This window comes from Aulostomus chinensis, chromosome 2 (assembly GCF_037954235.1).
Source record: "Aulostomus chinensis isolate RoL2024-O1b breed Wild chromosome 2, RoL_Achi_v1.0, whole genome shotgun sequence".
Classification (NCBI taxonomy): domain Eukaryota; kingdom Metazoa; phylum Chordata; class Actinopteri; order Syngnathiformes; family Aulostomidae; genus Aulostomus; species Aulostomus chinensis.
The window spans coordinates 12,574,500-12,597,269 of NC_141321.1; the positions used below are offsets into that span (position 1 = coordinate 12,574,500).

The 22,770-nt window shown below is 42.3% G+C and overlaps 1 protein-coding gene across 1 annotated transcript in view; it reads right to left on the reverse strand.

Moving 5' to 3' along the window:
* Positions 1-14,951, reverse strand: part of LOC147269091 (protein kinase C-binding protein NELL1-like) — a 254,959-nt gene extending 240,008 nt beyond the window's left edge. The window contains exons 1-2 of the mRNA XM_086179487.1: positions 14,673-14,951; positions 14,069-14,197 (exon numbers count right to left, since the gene is read on the reverse strand). Coding sequence (XP_086035613.1) covers positions 14,069-14,197; positions 14,673-14,721 — 178 coding nt within the window. The 5' untranslated portion in view covers positions 14,722-14,951. The remainder of the gene's footprint in view (positions 1-14,068; positions 14,198-14,672) is intronic.
* Between the last annotated feature and the right edge of the window lie 7,819 nt (positions 14,952-22,770).

Below are 22,770 nucleotides of genomic sequence, written 5' to 3' on the forward strand. Positions count from 1 at the left end.
ACAAGAGGTAGGATCTGCCCAAACCGGTCTTGTTCCGGCAGGATCCGGCTCAAATCCATGCCTGCTTATTTCCCATGACAATTGACAAAACTGTTGTTTCGTTGCTGTAGCTGTTGTAAACCGTTAGCTGCCATTAGCTTCAAGCTAATTATATGTGGCTGAATTTTTTTTCTCAATTATGGTGTCACAAAGAAATGATGCAGGAGGGAAAAAAGGCAAGTTAGACTTTTTGGGTTAGCAGAAAATTATGACATTTTTAAATTTAATCAATTAATTTTTGCCCCAAAAGCAGAAAGACTTCAGAAGAGCAACCTAAACAAGTGCATGTAACGCTCAGTCACACTCCAAAGCACTCACCAGCACACAAACACCTCCACATACACACGTCAAAATCAACACATGTAACACTTGAGTACTTAAAAAGATGCAGCGATGGTCTGTCAAGCAGTAAATGTAGGATAACAAATGACAAATCCATACCTGTCAACCATGGAGCCGTGAGAGCATGGAGAAGCACCAGCTGTGAGAGCCCACCCTCCACCCCTACCCCTACCCCTACCCCTCTATGTTAGAGGCGGTTTCATAAGACCCAGCCCTGGTGAAACATCACACCCTCAAAGGCATGTGAAGTTTTATTTACGCTTTCAACGTGAGACTGGAGGTGTTCACACGGTAACGGTGATGTGCTCAGTGTTTGCTCCCATGTGTTACAGGCTGCGGATGGGGTTTGAAGATAGGCAACAACATCTTTTGCCTGGGAGCAGCCACGGTAGCATTTTGCAGCGTGGTAAATTAGCAGTGAAGCACAGCCCGGATGGTAACCAGCATGGTAGTGTTGACAGTTCCTGCATTAAAAAAACTGTGGCCACCTTACAGAAGATGAGCCTGCCAGTACTGCCAAATCCTTCACAACACTCACCCTCTGTACCTTCATGACAGATCCGTCTTTAGGGTTTTTTGATATTTAAAGGTTACCAGGAAACAAGACGGCTGCATGTGACTTGAGTTCTTTCATTATCTTACAGAGATCTGCAAGATAGGATTTATTCAGAATGAAGGATGGCCAGATGAAATATGCGGCATGAAGAGGTTGGTGGGATTATTATACAATCTGAGTCGGTAAGAAAGGTTAAAGGTTTATTCTGGTAATGGTATTCACTGACATACAGTATGTAACATGATCTATGTACTGTATGTTGTAACCCAGAGTGGGAGTCATCTTCAACCATCTTTACGTGAGGTCAGTCTTGTTCTGTGTGTGTGTGGTAGGCGGTGTATTGCTAATTAACTGATTTTTTTCTGCTCAGCTCAACATTCACCACCCACATTTAGACAAGATACAAGACTCTGCACATGAATATCGTCGAGAAAGGAATGCCACAACCCAGTATCCCTGCAAAGACCTGTTACTTCTGCATGTTGTGGTGGTGGCGCAGCCAATGTGGGCGCAGAACTCGAATCCCACAGCATCATCGTCATTATGTTTCACGATGCCTGATGTGGTGAGCTTGTCACAACCCTAAATCCTTCAACCCCTGTGGTGACAGCATTTATTGGTTCGACAGCAAAGTAAAATGCTAATCCATGATGACGTATCGCTCCTCTCCATTGCTCCTTTGGGTTCCTTTGTGGTCTTGCTAAAGCTACAGCTGCTGTAGTCAAATTCATCTACCACATTATGTTCACACAACACAGAAATGTCATTAGTTGCAATTAGTTGTAACAGAACAAATTCCATCTCTACTGTATGATGGGTTATAAAGCCACCAGAGTGAAAGTGAATGCAATTACAGTGCAACTGTGATACTATCAAAACAAAGACAATGGCTCCAGGCAGGACAAAGCAGCGCTAATTATATCAGGCGTCTGATGGAGATAGCAAGGTGCTGAAGGCTCATTCTCACACCGTCCACCGACAGTTTGAGACAGCAATAAATAGACAAGAGTTTAATTGCTCCGTAGTGAGGTTACCGTGCCAGTTTCCAGTCACTCAGCAGAGGATATCAAGATAAGCATGTAAATTGCAGATGACATTTCTCAGCACGCGATGATGGACCAGACTTACAAAGTGCTTCTCGAACTGTCAATCTTAAACTTACATTGTTGATTAGAGAATAACCTGTACATGTAGCAAAGTTAAAAAAAAAAAAAAAACAGCATCAGTCTCTGCTGCCTAACTTGTAAAAAATGTAAACGAATTGTTACCTGCAATCTAGCTTGTGTGTGTGTGTGTGTGCGTGTGTGTATGTGTGTGTGTGTGTGTGTGTGTGTGTGTGTGTTTGTGTGTGTGTACCTGCAGCACAGAGACTTCGACTTGCAAGACTTTCTACAAGGACATGCACTGCAGAGATCAAAGCAGCCCCCTTGAATGTATGGAAAGATACAGTATCTCCTGGCTCATTCAATACTAATACATCTATGAAATACAGCTCCAATGGCTTAACAATGAATACAAACACAATGTAAAGGAAACAGTTTGATAATATATATGCACATATACATATATACACACATATATACATATACACACATATATACACACATACTGTATATGTATATATAGATATATTATATATGTATATATACATATATAATATATCTATATATACATATACACATATCGTCATGACAGCAGCAAAAATATGATCTTAGTAAAAGCGAGCTCAAAGTTCTCAGCAAACACTTGCACATTCAAACATTTCTACCTCTGCTGACTCCTCGTGTTAAATCCACAAATAAGGCATTGTGTTCACATCTGTGTCCGTCACAGTGACGTGACTTACGACCATCAAAACATTTCCAGTTCATTCTTCAGACTCAGTGGATGTTTGTGGCACATTTTAAGAAATTCCTCCAGAGGGCCTCCTCTTTCTCAAGATCTCTGGATCTTGAGAAAGAGGGTAGTATGGGACAAGTAAGCCTATCAAGCATAGTGCCTTACAACTCTCACCAAGAATTAAGGCACAAATAGGAGCAAATAGTTACACTTTAGGACAAACAAAAAAAATACTTCATTTCAGACTGTAAATGCATAGAATATTACATTTGTAGATGTTTTTAAAAATGACAACAAACAAATGTAAGAAATGTAATATAATTTTGTCCAGAACTGCAGCAAGCGGCTTAAGTGGCAGAACAGAACCTTGACAGGAAAGCCAACAACAACTCCATCAAATGAAGAAGTGCTTTAGAACTCTTTTTTAAAAGTTGCTAACATGGACTTTTAGTTTTTGTAGGTTCTGGTGAGCCAACCTAACTGCATAAAGTGACCAGTGGATTCTGGGACATCTGTGCCACATTTTTGTTCAGATGTTAACAAAACAACAGGTTAAGATGATGTGGAGTAGAATGACTTGAAGTCGCGCTGAAATTGTCCATCTTCATAAGATATCTGGGCCAAAGAGTCAAGATTTTCCAGGGCAAATTTTCTGACCAGGTGGAAAGATTTCTATGAGAACACTTCTGCCTCTGCTCCCGTCAGCAAAGCTCTGACTTTGTGATACTGAATCATATTAAATAGAAAACCCTCAAAAATCTATGGACCACAGCTGTGAAAGTAACTCAGAAGCAACATGGTCTGGCTGGTTTGGAAGGCAATATGCAGGCATTCGTGGTAATTTGACATCATAGTTCGTAATTTGTTGAAAAGTCCTAATATAGTTTCTTTGAGGGACATTTGCTGGTGGCAGCTTCTAAAATGTGAGGATTTGCAGCTTCTGTCATTTAAGACAGTAAACAGAATATATAATGGCTATAAGAAATGTATAAAGCAATTTTGCTTGGCTCCAACAGTTTATGGCTAAAGCAGTTCATCTTAATAGTAAAAATGAAAAAAAAAAATCCCCTTCATCGATATCGAAATAGTTGCATGTAACAGGAGGCCGCGGCCCTTTTGTATGGATTTTAGTCCTGGATGTGCAAGATGAGGTCATGCATTTTCCACATCTAACTGAGGAGCCCTGTGTCTGGCCACTGTTCATCCACACTGACTTTAATTTGACAGCAGGGGCGCAATCGAGACACGTCTGTCCCTTTAAAAGACATCGCCCTCATGTACAATGAATAATTCAGCCAGAATAATTCCATTGAGGTTCCTTTGAGGTGGGACCAGTGTCTCGCCTCTCCCAGCAGTAGGACAGCCAAGAGGCTCATGCATAAAAGATGAAAGGTTTGATAGCCTCCCATTGGTTTCAGTGGCTGGGATTCTGGTGCTGGAGATTTTATGGTCGTAGCCTTGCTTAGCTGCATGCAGCCTGTGAATGGCCCACAGCCCCCGGGGCCTGCTTGCACGGGGCTTTCTCAGTAATATCTGTGCCATATGCAACCTGGCTCCACACTGCAGTCAGAGGGGCGAGGGAGCATAAATAGCAACAACATGAGAGAATGAGACCTCACTGAAACCTCTCACTTTCTGGCCAATTCACTCCAAACCTGCAGGATCCCTGCACATTAATGTTTCACTCTCATTGTGCTGGTGTATTTGTGTGACTCAAGATTTCTGGAGCATGTCATCACCTGTTACTCCTACGACCACCTACTGTCTAATTTTACAGAGGCATCTGCCTTGAGAGCTAAACTGGGCTTTTTAATTTCCCTTATCCACCCTATTACAGGCAGCTTAGTTTCATCTCAAACATGAGAGGAAAAAAGAAAACATAGATCAGTATGAGAGGAGCCAAACCTTATTCTAGCTCAATTGCCTGAAACAAACATGATAACATTTCACCAGAGCACATCAAGGACTGGCATGTTTTGTCCTTCTAAATGAGTAGTAACCTGCACAGAGCTGATATGCTCATTAGAAAGGAAATTTTATCAGCTTGTCTTGATAACCTTCTCCCGTCCTTGATTAGGCCCACTAAAAAGACATAAAGGCCAAAGCTTTTGATTCTAAGTTTTCATAAAGAAACAAGGTCTGTATGGGAGGAGGCAGATATCGCCATCAGTCCAGTCATTAACTGCCGCACCATTGATCTCTGTTGGTAACAAAATGGCCCACTGAGTGTCCAACGTGAACAGCTGCTCAGGCTTCGACAAGAAATCCATCAAAACACGACGAAATCTACTCTAAGAAAGAGTACTATTAACAAAAAGCAGAGATGATGCAACACAGTCTTGAAGAGCCCTAGAGCAGAGAGCTGCAGTCTGGGTAACACTTCATGAGTTTATCATTTTCTTCCAGGTTTGATTTTCTGGCACAACAGCATATACATTTACTGTAATAGCGCAACATGTTCTCATGTCAAACAGCTGCGGTCCCAGCTCAGGGAAACGCTGCTCTTCCTTACACCAACACATAGTTCACATTTAAGCAGAGGTGGAGGAAGTAGGCAGCTCCTTGACTCAAGTAAAAGCAGAATTACTCAGTGAAGATAGTTTACAGAGGTCTCTATTAAAATTCTACTAAACAGAGAAGTGCTTAATATTGAATTAACTTAAGCACCAGCAAAAGTACACTTCCCACATGATGTTTGTGTTATTTCAGTCCTCTCAGCTGTTACAAGTGATGTCTGCTCCAGTTGGGCTGCTCTGATTGTCTCCTCTTGAAGTTGGCGGGCTTCAAATTTAAATCTGTATCATTTCACCAGCTTTTGCGATATTTTCTTTGCAAAATGTTTCCCCTCAAAGTAACGAGAAACTGAGTAGTGAAGACGAAGTATGGTAACATACTCAAGTACAGATACCTCAGCATTCTAGTCTCTCTCTGAGTCTGAATGAGAGTAAACAGGCTGTCCACATTCTGAAGCGGGTTGTGGTGTTGGTTGGGGCAACGAATCATGGATTGGAGAAATGAATGTTCACCTGGCTGCATGGGATGCTTGTTTCACACCAGATGAGTTCAAACAGTGCTGATAAAGCTCAGTTTGGTAAATCTCTCACTTTCACAGTAGATGGGGTTTGTGTTTGGAGCGAAATTCCTGCATTGCTCACTTCACAGGACGTATGCTGCACCTCCGGTAGAGCTGAGTACGTCTGTTTAGCCATCTGCTAACTTGAATATGGATTACAAAAAAGGAACTGTGTGGCTCTTACAGTCTTCCCAATATTATCTGACTAAATGGATCTAATGTTGATAGTGATGTGTGTTTTTTTTCAGGGTTGTGTAGACACTGTTTTTGATCCACAGAACAGCTTCATATGAATCATCTCATTTACATCATAGAGAACACATCATCATCATCACGTGTTTATAATGGATTATCATTTAGTGCATGGCCAGGTTTACAGGAGTGCTGGCATGTAACAGACAGACCTGCAGCTCTAGAACAGTCCGATGTGTTAGCTGATCAGCTAGCAGTACACGAAGAGCTCTCATGTTAATAGATTCATTACTAGATTCAGTAAAACAGCAAATAAGACACGCAGGCTAGAGCGAGGTGCCAGTCATCCAGAGGTCACCAGGGGTGTGTTGGTATAGTTGTGAGTGTAAAACACAAACCATTATAAGTCATTGAGAGCAGTACCATTTCTGGTTGCCACCACTTATTTTAATTGATCCTATATAGCTTCCCCTGGGGAATGGCAGCAGGATATAGCTGGGACTCTAAACTGCGTGTATGCTGCTGCAGTCGATTCTCAAACGCACACAAAAATGCGTCTTACTGAAAATAGTCCCTGCAACAGTAGTCATTCCTCCTGCTCGAGTTAACAATAATCCTAAATAAATGAGAGTATACATGACATTCACTCCTACTGAACACTATAGTTTGACATGCACGGTCAGTTTTACATTTCCCCACACCCATCTTCAGTTTGAACTCAATTCATTTGTAGTTCTGTTCAATGATACTATGAAATAAACTCATCTTTCCTAAGAGACATTTAATTGATATCTGATTCACCTTTGTTGCCGTGTTAGCAATGATGATTCTGTTTATACTGTCGACAGCCTGATCTGCCGTGGGATTTTGACAAGACGGCAGGTGGTTACAACCTGTTTCGGTTGTTAAAATAAAGCCTTCCAGCACTCTGGACTCCTTGTTCGAGATACATTCAATTCTTCTATTCAACTGCGAGCAACTTCAAAAAAATTGAGTGTTTTCAAACCAATTTTCTCTGTCCATAACACACCAATTCACCAGATTTCACAATATATATGTTTTCTTACAAGTGGCTCATCAGAGGAGGCAGCTGCAGCTCCTTGAGAAATGAAGAACCTTCGTGATGACCTTTGGACGACTCCTCCAAGCACAAGAATACACAGTTTGCTGTGCCTTTTGCGCAGGTTGTAATCATTCTGATGTAAGCTTGTTTTACTAACCTGGTTTAGACTTAACACCAGATGGAATACAAAAAATATGGGGGGGGGGGGGGGGCGCAACCATAGCATCATTATATTTAACTGCATGTTGAGTGTCCACAAGGAGAGTCTCAGCATTATTGAGGAGAACAGGAATCCTTCCCACACTCAACAATACCAAGACTTAAACACTGAAAACCTTCATCTTCAAATAATCACATCTCCCGTCAAGCACCTGAGACTATAATTAGTAATTCATAAAGAGAAGAATTAAAATTTTATGGCCTGCAACAATAGAGTGCACATTTATCCATACACTTAACTTGTAATACAACAAACATAAGAAATGTTTGACACTGGATGATAAACACACAAAACATTTCAGCACTTCAACCCCATATCAATAAGATATAGTTAGTCATTAATATTTAGTCATTTACGGTAATTGGACTACTGCCAGTTTACAGGGACCGATGGATGCACGTTGTGCTCCGTCTCAGCTGACTGCTATCAGACTTTCTTCCTGTTCAGCTTTAGCAGCACTTACCAAGTTGAGCAATTTCATTGTTGTCAATTAAAAACAGACAACTCTTTAAATTGAGACGTGTTTTGTCTCTTCCTCTGTCCAGAAATGCGTTATTCTTGCTATTGTTCCTTCCATGACGACACCTCTAAGACTGTGTGCTGTAATCGCATACACATACCTGATCACAACCACATCATCAATGCCTGTTCGTCTTTTATACTATTTAGACTAACATTTCAATTGGACTATGATGACACTGCAAGTGAAAGAGAATGTACATGTTTCAATGGTTTAGTAAAAGCTGAATAAAACAGGAGTTTATTGATTTGAACTCCTTCATTCCTTTTCTTACATTTACTCCATCTATCGCCTTCTAATGTGAAGCAACCATAGGAATTACAGACATCTGCTGAGACTGTGTTCGTACATGTCGTTTCTCATCTAGATTTGGACATTTTTCAGCTCCACTTGTCTGCGAGTCAGTTTTACATTTTGTGTGGGATGAATGCTAAAAGAGAAGCGGCCACAGGGGTCACAAGTGGCAGGTGCCTACTGCAGTTTGGGCGGAATTCACACCCCTGATGCACCATTTTTTTCAACAGAGAAAACACGCAGTATCACTGAAAGAATGCAACACACATGGAAATGAAGCATTGTGTAGGCCAGACTAAAACAACAACAACAACAACAAAAAACATACTGACTGATTCTATAACAATTGAAAGCTTCAATTTCATTTTGAGCAACATCTGAAGAAGATTCCAGAGCTGCGATTTTCTTTCCAAGACCCAGACGAAAAGATTAAAAGCACTCTTGTGGCTGGACCCAGGAGACGTCTACTTAGCATACAGAATATAAACAATAATTTAACCTTTATATTTCATATCTAAAGCCGTACAAAAACCTACAATTGAAAACCACATATCTGTCCCTGCCTGTAGCTTCAAACTGTAATTAATGCCGACATCTTGCTACCAGCAAGCCAGTGTTTCAAATGTTATAACTTAACCTTGGTGTTCGTGTTCCCTGAAAGTGTTTCGGCACCATCTACAGCACATCAGTAGATTTCCATCATCCTGCAGCAGCGTCTTAAGCAGCTCTGTCACATTTGCACGTACAAGTAGAGAAATTAAACAGTCTAAGAGCCAAAATTAGAGCTAAAATAGAATTTTTCCATTGTACTTTGAGCTCAAATTCAAATTATTGACAATGCATTCTGCTCACATTTCAGAGACTGGATGGAGCCTCGCATGGCGGTTATACATGAGCACAAAATGTCAGAACTAGAGAAAGGCCATTGCAATTCAATATCTGCAGAAGTCAAGACCTTTCCATTTCGTCTATGGTGGTTAATTGGAATATGGTATAGGCAAATGTTTAACTGAAACCCAAATAAACAAATGACTCATTAGAACTGCAGGCCAAACTCTCACCATAAGTTAATACCAACTGATTTGACTGACCTGGACGAAGCGAGATGGCGGGGGCGATGGTTTGTGATGGGCTGAGCTTGCAGCAGTAAAAGAATGAGGGAAGGCCTCGCACACCTATCAGTAATGGGCGTCGGCAGCAGTGGGAATGGCAAACATGGACATGACAGCGACCCATATTCATGGCACAAACGTGGAAAACCTAAGCTGGTAGACATGAGTGAGCAAAACCCTCAAACCCGCAATGTAGTGTAACTCCTAATTGTTTGTTAGCTGGATTACAAAAAAAAGAAAGACAGATCTTTTTGTCGAATCTCGGTGGAGGGCTCTGGAGAGGGCCAGGGAGCAACTTACTGTATTTTGGACCAGATCCATCTCACAAAGTGAAAAACGACATTTTCTTCTTTTGGGTTTGTCTCAGGGAACCTTGGTGGAAGCTTGTCCTCTGGATCAGTGCTGTAGTTAATTTATCAGCGGGACTGTATTGTGATGATATAAAGACATATTATAGTGACTCAGAGGTGAACCTTTTTTTTTTTTCTTTTTTCTTTTTACTGTTTTTGCATCAGATTTTGTGTTGTAAAAGGAAATGAATATAAAAATTGCTTGCACTAAAGGAAGGACTATTAATAAAAAAACCTCATTTTGATTAAATGAAAATAGAAAATTCCACCAAACCTGATATGTAAAGTTGATGTTTAATGAGACAAAAACATATTTAGATACATCTTAATATTTGGCCAGTTATTCACAAGGATTTAAACATAACAAAATATTCATTTTTCTATTCGACAGTGGTGAAGTATCTAAGTGGGCAGTTCTGCTTTAAATGAGGTTAGAAAAAAATATTTTGATTGGAATCAGCAGGATGTCTGATTACATGTTAATTAAGAACCCTTTCACTGCTAAAAGCAGACAGCAGAGTTTGTTATACCCTCAGGATAATTGACCTAACAGGCATGTTATAGATCTCAGGGATATCAAGGTTATTTGCTGTTACAATCTAACTGTTTAAGTTGAATGATTTTGAGAAGAAGAGTCAGTGGAGACCAGAGGGATCAATACTGACCAGACGGACTCCCGCAGAACTGCCTTCCTACAAGTTTTACTACTCCTACACTTACAATTAATACTTTCCCTTAATGTTTTATGCAAAGCAAATACATTCACATGAAACTAAGATCAGGCGTAAATGAAGAATATTACCTCATTTCAGATTTTGCATCAGCACACTACGACAATAAAAGCCATCTGGGTGGTTTAAAACACCATCAAACATGGTCAAGTTCATCGGTGAAGGTAATGCTGAGGTCGGCACCGGAGCGGCGTGAGGTTAACTGAGAGAACCACCACATAAAACCATAGCTGGATATCGACACATACACTGATAATCACTGTTTTTACATCTAACTCCACTTTGAGACATGGGAGTCTGAGTAATCATTCTGGGTTACGGCGTAGGATGAAAAAAAAAATGTAAAAAGAAGAAGAAATAGGTCAGCCTCCATTCAATACATCACAGCAGTTCTCCTCATGTTAGCAATCCTGTTGATGAAAAGAACAAAGTACAACAAATATGCAAATACTTTAGAAATTAGCTCAGCTTTGCTCCGTGTTATCGGGTCACAGTGGGAGAACATTAGCATTTTCTTCTTTTTCATCTAAAGGTCAGATCGTTCATCTAGTTGTAAGAGTTTTAGTGGAGGCTGTGCTCATCTGCCTTCCCTAAACCGGCTTGTTCAAAATGCACTGGTGCAGTTTTATTGGGAAGACATGCAGAAAAGTCTTTGCTGGAGCTAACTGGCTGGTCCCAGTGTCCAGCCAAGGAAACTTTCAGACCCCCCCCCCCCCCCCCCCCCCGTTTTCCAGCCATTTCAACACCATTACAATATGTTCCGCAACAATTTATGCACTCAACTGGCTGAAATATGATATCGAGCTCGGTGTGCAATGTGATTGCATACAGCATACATAAATCATCTTGAATAATGACTGACTCAGTCATCCACGGCGGCTGCTGCACAGCTCCACCAGACGGTTAATCATGGACCGTTTGTTGTAGTAACTTATTAGAACATCAAACTCTCCAGTTTTAAAAGACTGTTGCTGCAACGGCTGCAGATGCTTTATGGCGCCATCCGGGTTACAGGGCCATGAAAGCATTTGCAAGGGTGAGCGAAGTGTTAAATAGGTCAGAACACACATATCCGCTCTAAGATTCACAGGTCCAGTTTCCCCTCTCGGATTAGCCTCCAGTTTCCCACACTATCAACTGCACCTCGACCCTGGGAGGCTGGGAACCATAGGGAGAGCAGCTCAGAGGCCCAGAGTGTAGGAGTGTGTGCCTGTGGGTGCTGTGTATCAAGTAAAAAGGAAGGCTCTGCATCCTTTATGGCCTCTATCCCTGAATCTTGGACAGCTCTGCTGCAGCAGAGTTAGCCAATAAACTGCCCTGCCTTCATTCATTCAGAGCCAGTGGCATATCAAGCCAAGCACTCTGGAGAATAATACCACACACACACACACACACACACACACACACACACACACACAGCAGATATGCATCTCAACCAACAATGCTGCAGAATTTGGAATCAAGCTACTGGTGTTTTTGCCAGTATCTCTGAATTTGAATATTTTTGCTACCAGACAAAAACAAAACAAAACAAACAAACAAACAAAAAAAAACCAGCCTTCCCCCATGGAATATTATTCAAAACAGCAACGCAAGAAAACTCTCCAAAGGGAAATCAATGTGAATGTCATATATGCTGCTTTAACATGCTGAGCCATTAAAATGACATTAAACACGAATATTCATACAAGTGGTTACATTTTCATTGCAAGCTTTTGCATTAGTAAAGTCAGCAAAACAGAAAGAAATCTCTCGTTCAGTCCCCTTGATGGATCACTGCTGCATATTCCACATTTTCCTCTCCCCGCCTGGCATTACAGAGCTGCAGCCACAATCACCAAGACTCATCTGAAACAACCTCAGCACCGCCGCAATGTAGTCAGCAGGTTTTACAATCACCTATTGTCACCTTTTCAGAATAATTGTCGAAGTCATTTTTGGACTCTTTTTTTTTTTACCTAAAATCAATTCCTTATGATGTTTTGTGTTTCCGGAAAAACGTGGGAAAAAAATGACTTGGGCGACGATACAGTATGTATCAGATCACTGCTCGGACCCGATGAGAACTCATACCGCGACACAGGATTCTTGTCACAATGGAAAGGAAGGTTGGACCCAGGCACACCCGGGCAGGCACTCAAGAGCTAATTATTTTTCTGAAACAACACCAAAAGCAGTGCAAACCAGAACTCCAGGAACTAAACAGCTAAACTGGAAGGACCCCTGACAAAGGTAAAGTGGATTTGGGAATGGTGAGACAAGCTAGGAGAACAAAAGAGTGAACACAACAGATGATCCAACAACCTCAACTAATTATGCAACAAGAAGGAGGCGGGAGAACAGCAGGGCGGGGAACGAGCTGATTGGATAAGAAAGACCGGGAACCAGGCTGTGACTGACAGGTCTGATTAACTAACAAGACACAGGTGAGCACAGGAAAAAAGGGGGGACTACAAAGACAAGGAGAACAACAAACACAGACACTAGCAGGAAGAAATTTCAAAATAAAACAGTACAACAGGAAGGCAAAGCACAACAAGGAAAAATGCAGAAAAGGTCAACTTAGGTAAACACGACTGTTTCCCAAAATATTCTGTGTGCCCCAACACCCTTTACTGGGATTATCCTGTCATTGGAAACAGTCAAGGTGGTAACGGAGTTGGTGGGAGACAGACAGCCCCAGGGGATGTCTCTTGAAAGCAGTGACATCATATCGATGCAGGGAGGGGGCACTTGTAAACTAGAGGGCACTTGGAGACCTCACGTCAGCATTGACTGGGACTAACAAATAAATGGAAACATCTACTCACAACAGAAACAGGACCACATGTTTTAAAAACTTAAGAGTGTGTGTGTGTGTGTGTGGGGGGGGTGTCTGATGAAATCTGGCTTCATGAATTTTTGCATAAACCTATTTCCTCCAGAAAACACCGCTGAAAACATTTGCCTCAAGCAAGGTTATGGAACACCGAACGATGCCGCGATTTTACTTGAGTTAACTAAAGAAACTGAGAGCCTGAGCCACCTACAGTCTGCTGAAAACAAAGCGTATGTTCATTATTGTGTGGGGGATCTGTGTTTGTTAGTCACAGTTTCAGCTTTAGCCATGTCTTTAAATTTAGCAGTTACTTAGCTGCTGTTTCAGAACAACACATTTCGCAAAATCCTTACACACACTATCTGATAAACTACTTGGAAAACCACACCACTCACGCTGAACTGCACGATGTGACTGCCTTTTGGAAGAACACATGCCAGACAGACTAGCAGGCACCTTTTTATGAATGCACATTTCTTTGGCGTCATTGGTGCAGTGTCTGATGAGCTGACCTGTGTTTGCAGCCTCCACCAGAATGTCATCAGATTTGGGTCATATTTAGAGTTTAAAGTGCGATGTGAATTTCTTATATGAATGGCTTTATCCCCCCACCCCTCAACTCCAAACGATCCAACAGCGACAGCGCGCTCAAGTGTGTCCAACAGGACCCCGCAGCTGGCCGGGACAAATTAAAAGCAATTATAAGAGGAAGCTCGAGAGAGTGTTCCTGTCTCGGCATTCCAGTTAATACATGTGACACCAGAAGGTGTGGCTCTGCTGGCTTTACTCATTCTGACTGATGAAAGAAGAGCGAGAGAGAGAGAGAGAGAGAGAGAGAGAGAGAGAGAGAGAGAGAGAGAGAGAGAGAGAATAAATACAAAGCCATTTCTGAACTTCACGGGTGAGGTCATTGTCTTACCTCGGAAAACGAAGGCTTTGCTGCTGTTGTGAAGCCCCGCCACTTGGGTAATTCCATAGGTGGCATTAGCCAGGTCAAGTTCATTGATGATATCAATCTGGTATTCTGGGTCTGACCCGTATGCCAAAACTGGTGGAGAGAGATGAAGGTTAGACGATGTGAAAGAATGCAACCTGCAACTAAAATTGAATATAAAGAGATATAATCGCATGCCTTCACTCCACAGCTAAAAAGGGCTGGATGTGTAAAAAGTCACAGTTGTAATTTACGTGCGTATTGCTGAGATCCTGCACACAGTCGTATCTGCAGCCCACACCTGTGTTCGCGGCGGGAGCAGCACGGTGCGCAGACGTTAGAGTAAAAGGTGACATCGTTTTTGTTTGTTTGCTTGTTTGTTTATTTGTTTGTTTTCAATCTCTTTGACTATTGTCAAAGACTCTGGGAACTGCAGGTGATGACAAAAAGAAAGCACACCGCAGTGCAAAGACAACCAAAAATCTGATTCGCTTGTGCGCAAGGTGCAAACTGAGAACAGCGTTCGTGTCAAAAAGGAAGAAAAAAAATCCATCGAGATTAAAGAGTTTGAGGCGTTTTGGGGACTCACCTGGTTTGGTAAAAAAGAAAAGAAATAAGAAAGCCACGTAAATATCCATTTGTGCTGGAGTTGCGCTGTAGAGAGTCCTCAGCCGTGCGCTCTACTGTGTATCCACGCTGAACCCGCTCTGGTCCGTCTGGCGCTGTGCGCAGCTCTCACCTCGCCTGGATATGGAGGCGCCGAGGAACGGTCCACAACACAGGAGCAGGGGATGCCTCCACGCAAACCACATCCTTTTTAAGTGTTAATACGTCCTGCTTGCCCTCCCCCCGTCATCAGCTTCAGCAGATCCGCAGGTTTATTCCGAGCGTCTATCAAACTGGACAGCAGACTGAACGTATACGATCATTTCAGGGATCACTCAGTGAAGCTCCCCCTTTTCAGACGACAGAAAGTTCACATTTTGGAGGTGGGAAAAAGGCTTGTCAAAGAAAAGTGGGTGAGTGGAGGGTATAGGGGGATTCTCTGGCACACTTTCAGGAGAGATTATTCAAAGAATTCATGCAGAGTGCACTAGATTGTATGAGCTGGATGAAGACACAAACCTGCAGACTGTTTTCACTGTGATGAAAATATTTCCATCCTTTCTTTTTATCCTCTCATTGCCTAGCATCCCACCATCATCTCCCCTCCATCAGCCCTCTTCCCTCCCAGGTTCACCCTTATAGAAAGCCATTAATCATATTCGTCTCCTGCCTCCCTCTAATTTGTGTACATTGTTGGGTTGTCTTGGTAACCAGCATCAACACAAACCACCAGGGGAAAGAACAGTGCTGTCTGGTCGCTGATTATGGCAGCTACACAGTGTGCTGCGGCTGCTCCACCTGTGGTATGATGTCTGCTGTGAGATGCAGGTCACTGTGCTGCCCACTCAAATCAAACTGTAAAGAATATCAGGGTTTGCAGGCTTGATCTTAAAAGGCGGAAAAGGGATGATTTGAAATAACAGGTTGCTGAGCAGCGAGGAGCCGAGGGAGGAGAGGAAGATTCATCCTGCTTTAATATGTGAGACAGAACCATTCAAGCTGCCCAAAATAAATCGTCCGATGCATTTCCATTTCTTCCTTTGAATTAGAAGCCGAGTAAGAGCGGCTCCTGTTGCTGCATTCGCCTGCCAAGAAAAACAGCACTTTCGAAAAAAATTATCCTATTTTTTATCAATCTTAGGTGAAAGTTGTCTTTAACTTCTGTAAATGCTACACTATAATCAGACCTCACAGTGGCCCAAAAAAAAAAGTTGTTCAAATTCTGACAGCAACTGGACAACTTCTTCAAAGAAGATGAGGATAATCAGATTATTTTTTGTTTGTGAAATTGAAAAGGATGGAAAGAAAGAGTTTCAAGACTGAATTTCATTTGTAACACAATCATGGTGACCTATGGCCAGCCCTCCGCCTCCAGCCCCAGATCAGGCGTTTGTTTGGTTTTGATGTGTAGGAGTCATTTGACAAGACAGCTTCTGGTGGAAACACTCAAAGGTCAAGGTCAGTCATTTCACATGACCACACACCTCAGGAACAGCTGAAGGAAATGTCTTCATACAGAAAAAACATCCACTGGTACGAAAGGATGACCAAATAATACTCTTGAGGTCAAAGGTCAAGATCAGTTTGGTAGCCACATGTTAATGAGGCGTACAACCATAAAGAAGTATTTCTAACTCAAACTGGGATGGAGTTTTCCAGGTTCTTGGGCCATAATGATCATCATGGATCAAAATACTTGGAATTGTTCCAGCACTGAGTGAGAGGGCAACAACACCAGCAGGCACATTCATGTCAAAGTTCATCCACTAAAAATTCATAGAAACAAAACAGTTTTAGTGAACTGATTTTGACACACATCGTGGCTCTGTATCCTGATCAGTGGGCTCGTCAAAGAGGGGCAGGAGCCCAGAGAGCCTGCTTGTGACAGAGGGAGAGAAGTGTGCCCTGTAGAGCTGCAACTACCAGCTTTAGACCCATGACAAGGCTGGCAAATACACCAACAAAATGAAATTAAACTGAGAAGGTGACACAATACAGTCCCTTTAATTTGATCCTGTCTTGATTCAGGATTATTTCTCCTCCCCGATGACAAACTCAGACAGTCCAGACAGCGAGAGAGAGAGGACATGTAGGCAGGACGAAGCATGTCAAAAGGACATTGTCACAGTGTATCATTTCATAGATGAATAAGTAAACCAACGGTGAACTTGTGTATGGAGGTCAGTCTGCAGCTACTAGATAAGAATCAGTAAGTAATGGAGGCTGAGCGTGTCTTCCTTGTTGGTTTTGTGTGCAGTGCTAATGTCTAAAATCTGCAGAAAGAGTTGGTAGGTTTAACATTTGAACGCTTTTATTAAGATACAAGTTACAAGTTACTTTCTCCATGATGAGTAAAAAGTAGTGATCAGCTTATCAATGTTTGTTTGTTCGAACACTTATTAAGTGATGTGGGGAACAGCGGGGAGCTTTATAAAGATTTACAACTGCTTTACTTTGCAGCCAAATGTGTTTTAGCTTTGCTTCGTGTGTCCCATTAGTTGATTTGTTTGTGTCTTTTTAATTGTTTGAATTGTTATCTTTAGGGACAAGGTGCTGCTCTCTTGAAAAATAGATCTTGTAGGCTCACCTGGTTAAAAACAAAAGGTCAAATCTAATAACAAATAATACACAGGTAGTAATTAAAAATAAATTTGATTGTCGAGAAAGAGCTCATCACATAGCTCAGTGTAGTTTGTTGGCGGCTCATTTAAATTAAAAAGACTGATGCCAACTGTTGCCTGAATTGTTTTGCTGGGTGTAAACATTTGTTTCGAGATCGCAGCAGTATGACTGTCAGCGGGATTAGCTGTATAATGGACTCCCATTCTCCAGATTGCAGGGCTGCACTGTGGCCCAGCTGTTTTCAGTCTGCATCTGTAATAACATTACTTTGCCATCATTAGGCAGTCGCACGCTATAAAGTCACCAGACGAGCAGACCCCACAAATGTCAGCAGAAAGGTGAGCAAGACAATCAACTGCACAAAAAGAAAAGTGAGCAGTGAGAAAGCTCCCGTCCTCTGGGACTCAACTTTGAGAATGGAAATGCAGCTCAAAGTTCCTCAGAGCAGAACTGCGGTCACATGAGGATCACTGATGTGGTAAATGACATTCAGCATCACGTCTATTTGTGAGGTTAGCGTGTCTTGACGCGCTATCATGTCATGTGACGACTGTTCAATATGGAACTCGGGCACAACCAAATCAGGAACAGAAAATAGAACGCTCACACTCACCTGCTGAAGCTAGAAACTACAGTTTTTTCCAGTGATGCTGAAAAAGAAGTTGCTGTGTTTTATGTTGTTGTCGTTGTGTCCATTATTTGCCTACATGCTCTTGCATAAATAACCAAGGAAGACTAAAAAGAAACGAACAGTGTTATGAAGAAATACGCTCCTCGGTTTTTGAGTTCTCCAGCAGCGACTGTGCTGCTGCTCTTTGAGTCGAGCGAGGAGGTTGCACTTCTCATGGCAATCCTGCATCACCGCATCTTCTAGTGAAGAGCTTGAATCGAGCAATTGTCAAAACTTCTCTTCGTCCTTAGTTGGAACAAAATATGCCACTGACAATACCTGTGTTGCATCAACAGCTTTGAAACAAAATCAGCTGGAGCTGGGAATTTGTTCAAATCACCTCAAGGTGCTGTATGAGGGTTTTTTCCCCCCTGCTTTACCAAGTGTTTTATCTGAAGTATTACCATGGTAACACATCTCCTCATTATATGGTTCTATGATGTCCTTGATTCTTATTTCCTACAGGAGAGCATATAGTAATATTGTTGGGCAGTCTGATTTTTCCACAAACTGAATCAGCCTGGGAAAAAATAAAAAAAAGTGGAGGAGCACAGCACCTCAGTAAATAAAAGTTCCTGACACCTTTGGTGGTGCTAAAACAGAACTTACTTGTTTTGGAACTCTGTGATAGAAAATGTTGGTTCCATCAGGGGAAATAATGACCTGTCCTTTGCTGAGTCATCACTTGCGGTTTGATGGTTGGCAGTTAATGGCCCAGTTTTGTGTGGCTGAGGTGTTCCACTCCGGTTTGGTGACTCATGATTGATTCTGTTTGGACTTCTGGTGGTTTCAGTTTACATGTCCCCCACATCCACTCTGTATAAGCATCAGAACCCGTCTTCCCTGAATCTGAATCTGAATCTGAATCTTAAGTCTTGCCACCGGTTACTCATTGTATCATTAATCCTGTAGCAGTTTATTCATCTTGTTTCTCAACCTTAGTTTAGCCTGTATGCTGTCCCTGTGACCTAGTTGTGTGTTTTTGTTTAACTCAGAAAGATTTATATTCTTGTAAGATCTGACCTCCTCCATCATTTGGGTCCATCTGCTCCCAAACAGTGCTTGCCCACAGCCTCAGGGTCCAGCCTGTACCCCAGACTGCTTACAGCCTGCCAGCACACTGTCATTTAGCCCATGCTGCAGCCCTCTTAAGTGTGTGCATTCATCCGCATGTCCACAGCTGACACAGCAAGCTCAGCTCCTTCCTCTCCTTATATCGGTGCTGCACTCCAGCCACCATCCTCTGGCCCGACATCCAGCTGTGACCCTCCCCAGTCGGTCATCAGTCATCAGTGTGCACCCAACCCTGGCTGTATGGTCTCGTAGACGCTCTTTACTGACCCTTAGGTTTTGGTTTAAAACCCACAGAACCACACTTCTAATCACCTGTCAGGTCTGCCTACACCTGGTCAACCCATCATCCTATGTTCGACTCAGACTTCTTGGCCCACTTTTTCCTTTTCCTGCTTCATTCCAACCTGCATCCCTTGTCCTCTACGCCATTCCTTCCCAGTCAAAGTCCCACAGCTCATCTGTCTGGGGGCCTCTGGGATCAGTTCCAGGGGCCCAAAGCCTGAGACAGAACACTACACCGAGTCTCAATCAACATCCTCCAAGGCAGACAGCATCTCCTAATTCTACTAAAACTTGAAACTAAATATGGTCATGGTGTGACTCTTGCCAGTGAACTTGCCTCCCGGTCATCTTTCAGAGTCACTCTGGTTATCCTCCTACCTGTCCGATACCCCCAAGGCCATCCACCTGAGGTCTGCTCCATTCTGTAGCTCCCAGCCTCGCCCATCTGTCTCATTTACTGCCACCAGTTCCTTGCTGTGTCATTGCTCCTGTAGTATTTTAGCCTTGCCTCCTCAGTTTAGTTCAGTCTGCAGAGTCTTGCACCTGGCACTTCTAGAGAGACATCTTAATGTCACTCAGGGGAATCAATGCATACAATTTATTTTTGCCAGCCACAGTTGGAGTGTAGCTGCCTGTCACTTCTCAAGAAACATGATTAATGTGTTTCTCAGAGGCCCCTGCAAAAAAAAAAGAAAAGAAAAAAAGTGTCACCAATGGGAGAATTTGACAACACATACTGCCAGGTGGTAAACGCTATTCAATACAACTGAACTGCTGCACAAAAAGATCACTTTTGACCTGTGTCTATGCTTTATACAACATTTTCAGAAATGTTTTACAATAAGAGGAGGGAATGGTGAGACACTGCTGTGAGAGCTCTTTTATTTACCGATTAAATTGGAAAGGTTCTGTGATGAAATTGTTTACAAAATTGTGATGGCGAAGGAATTATAGGGTCACACAAAGAAAGACGTGGCCGGGATGGGTGTGAATCGTACCTGTTAGTTTGTGGGTTTGATTCCTTTCACAACTCTTGCAGTATTTATCCCAAGCATGACCCACTTTTTACTCTCAACTTTATTTAAGGCAGAGGTAAATACGCTCGCTAGACTGAAAGATGCGGCGTCTCCTTGGAGAAGGCAAAAGTGTGACTGGAATGACAAGCTCCTGCTTTGTCACTGAGATCACATCTCACAAACTGACACGAGACCTGTAATTCGAGAGAGACGAGGATTCAAACACCTGCAACATAAAGCTACAAGAACAATCATTCCCTTATATAATTAGCAAGCATTTGTGATTAAAGTCAGTACCTCCGTGGTGAACCTGCATGCTCTCTCATGTCTGTAAAGGACTGTATCTATGTTTCGGTACATCTTATTATATGTATGATTATTGCTTCTTTCTTTTTGTCTGTTGCTTATGCAAAGGAGGAGCAAACAATCTTTTAAAAGGGGGTTTGGGGCCTCTTCAAATACGAGTAATTCTGAGTAAATGTTTTAGTCTGAGTTTATGATCGTTGTTAAGTGAGAAAAGAAACAGACGTAACAAATTATGTGAAACAGTTTTATTCTGCAGTGTAGCTGATGCAGGTCTAGGTTCTCTGTAATTCATTATGCGCTGATTGTCGTTTTGAATGAAATGAAATGGAAAACAGGCTGGAACACAAGGAAATTGTATTTGAAAAAAAATCTGATTCAAATTAAATCAGCAAATCCAACAAAACCCATATACAGTACAGCACCTGTTCCGTGGAGTCCCATTGTAATGTTTAAAGGTGACATAAGGAACAGGACATCGGGGGGTTGACGATGCAAAAGCGTGTAGATTATAGTGTAGTGTCGGATGAATATCTCTTTCTTAATCTGTATTTAGGTAGCCGTGGGTGTGCACGTATAGCTGACATTTTTTTTTCCCATTCGTAATAAAATCTTAGTCCCACTGTTCAATTATTATTCACTTAAAAAATAAAATTTAAATCAAATGTAAATATGAAATGATTTCTCATAAACGAAGTAAAGAATTATGTTAATTATAACGACAAAGTATACTTCATAATCTGTGCATTGCACATATACATATATTGTTTACATCACTAGTGATCCATCAGACAAGAAGCACCCGCAGGAGGAGCTCATGAGCATCTCATTCAGCTGCAGGCGAGGCCCAGTCAGCCAGCACTGAGTGGGACACTGAGCCAGCAGTTCTACCCTGGACTTTGGTTCAGACTTAAGATTCACATCATAGTTGCAACGAGACGTTAGTGTTGTTGATCACATGTAGAGTCTCAAATTATGAGTATGGATCTTGATTGTGAAGCAGCTAAAATCTGTAAAAAGCAGAGGGTTGAGAGTTTGAGGTCGTCCTTGGGTGCCTTCAACTAAAAACGGAAGGTGTTTATGCAAATTCAAGCTGTGAACTTGAGACAAGGACCCTCCTCTCTTTCGTCAATTTTTCACATCTACTCCTGGAGCCTCTCTGTCATTTAGAGGAGCTGGTGTCACCTCCAATAAGCACAGAAAACAGCAGCCACGGAGACAGCGTTTCACCAGGGGAACAGCTGATGATGATTACTGCGTTTCTCAGTGTCAGGAAAACTGTTGCCCTGAGACACAGAGAAAATCAGATTTTGTCATGTTCATTCATTCATTCATTGTTTTCCACTTATTCCTTACTAGTAAGGGTCGTGGGGGGGCTGGAGCCTATCCAGCGTCTACGGGCGAGAGGCGGGGTTCACCCTGGACAGGTCGCCAGTCCATCGCAGGGCCAACATACAGAGACAAACAACCATTCACACTCACAGATTTTGCCATGTTGGTAAGCGTAATAGAACATCAAGTTGACCAATTAGTACTTTTACTATGATTTAAAGGAGCAATGAAGGAGGAGGAGACCGAGTACCCTCCAGGATTTGATTTGTTTTCCCCTCATTATCATTGTTGGGGTAGCAAATCCCTCTATTGCCCGCACTTTGATTAACTCAGTGACTCGAAGGGCCAGACAGCTACTACCGCTCGATCACTTTGGCTTAAACGTGTTGGGACAACCTTCACCATAATGGAATGAGCAAAATCCAGAGAAAAGAGAGGGTTAGTGGTGGTAATTGTCATTGGTCAAAAGAGTAGGAAGGAATGAAACCAAGACAGAGCAGGGCAGCGCTCTCAAAATAAAGTTAATCAACAGTCAGAAAAGGTCTTAAAGGTAGAGTCTGCAGCATTTTCCCAAAAAACAAGTGACAAAATACCGACTCATACAAAATAATTCTGCCTCAATCATCACTTGTGAGCCTCTGAAATGTTCTGCCTGCATGTCAATGTTTTTGATTTGAGTCCGGGGGGAGTGAAGAGTGAATCTCAGTTTGGCTGTCACCTGCTTTCAAGCAGTGGAGAAGAGGCTCTGGGTGGAGAGTGATGTGGAGTTGCTTTCTGCCTGA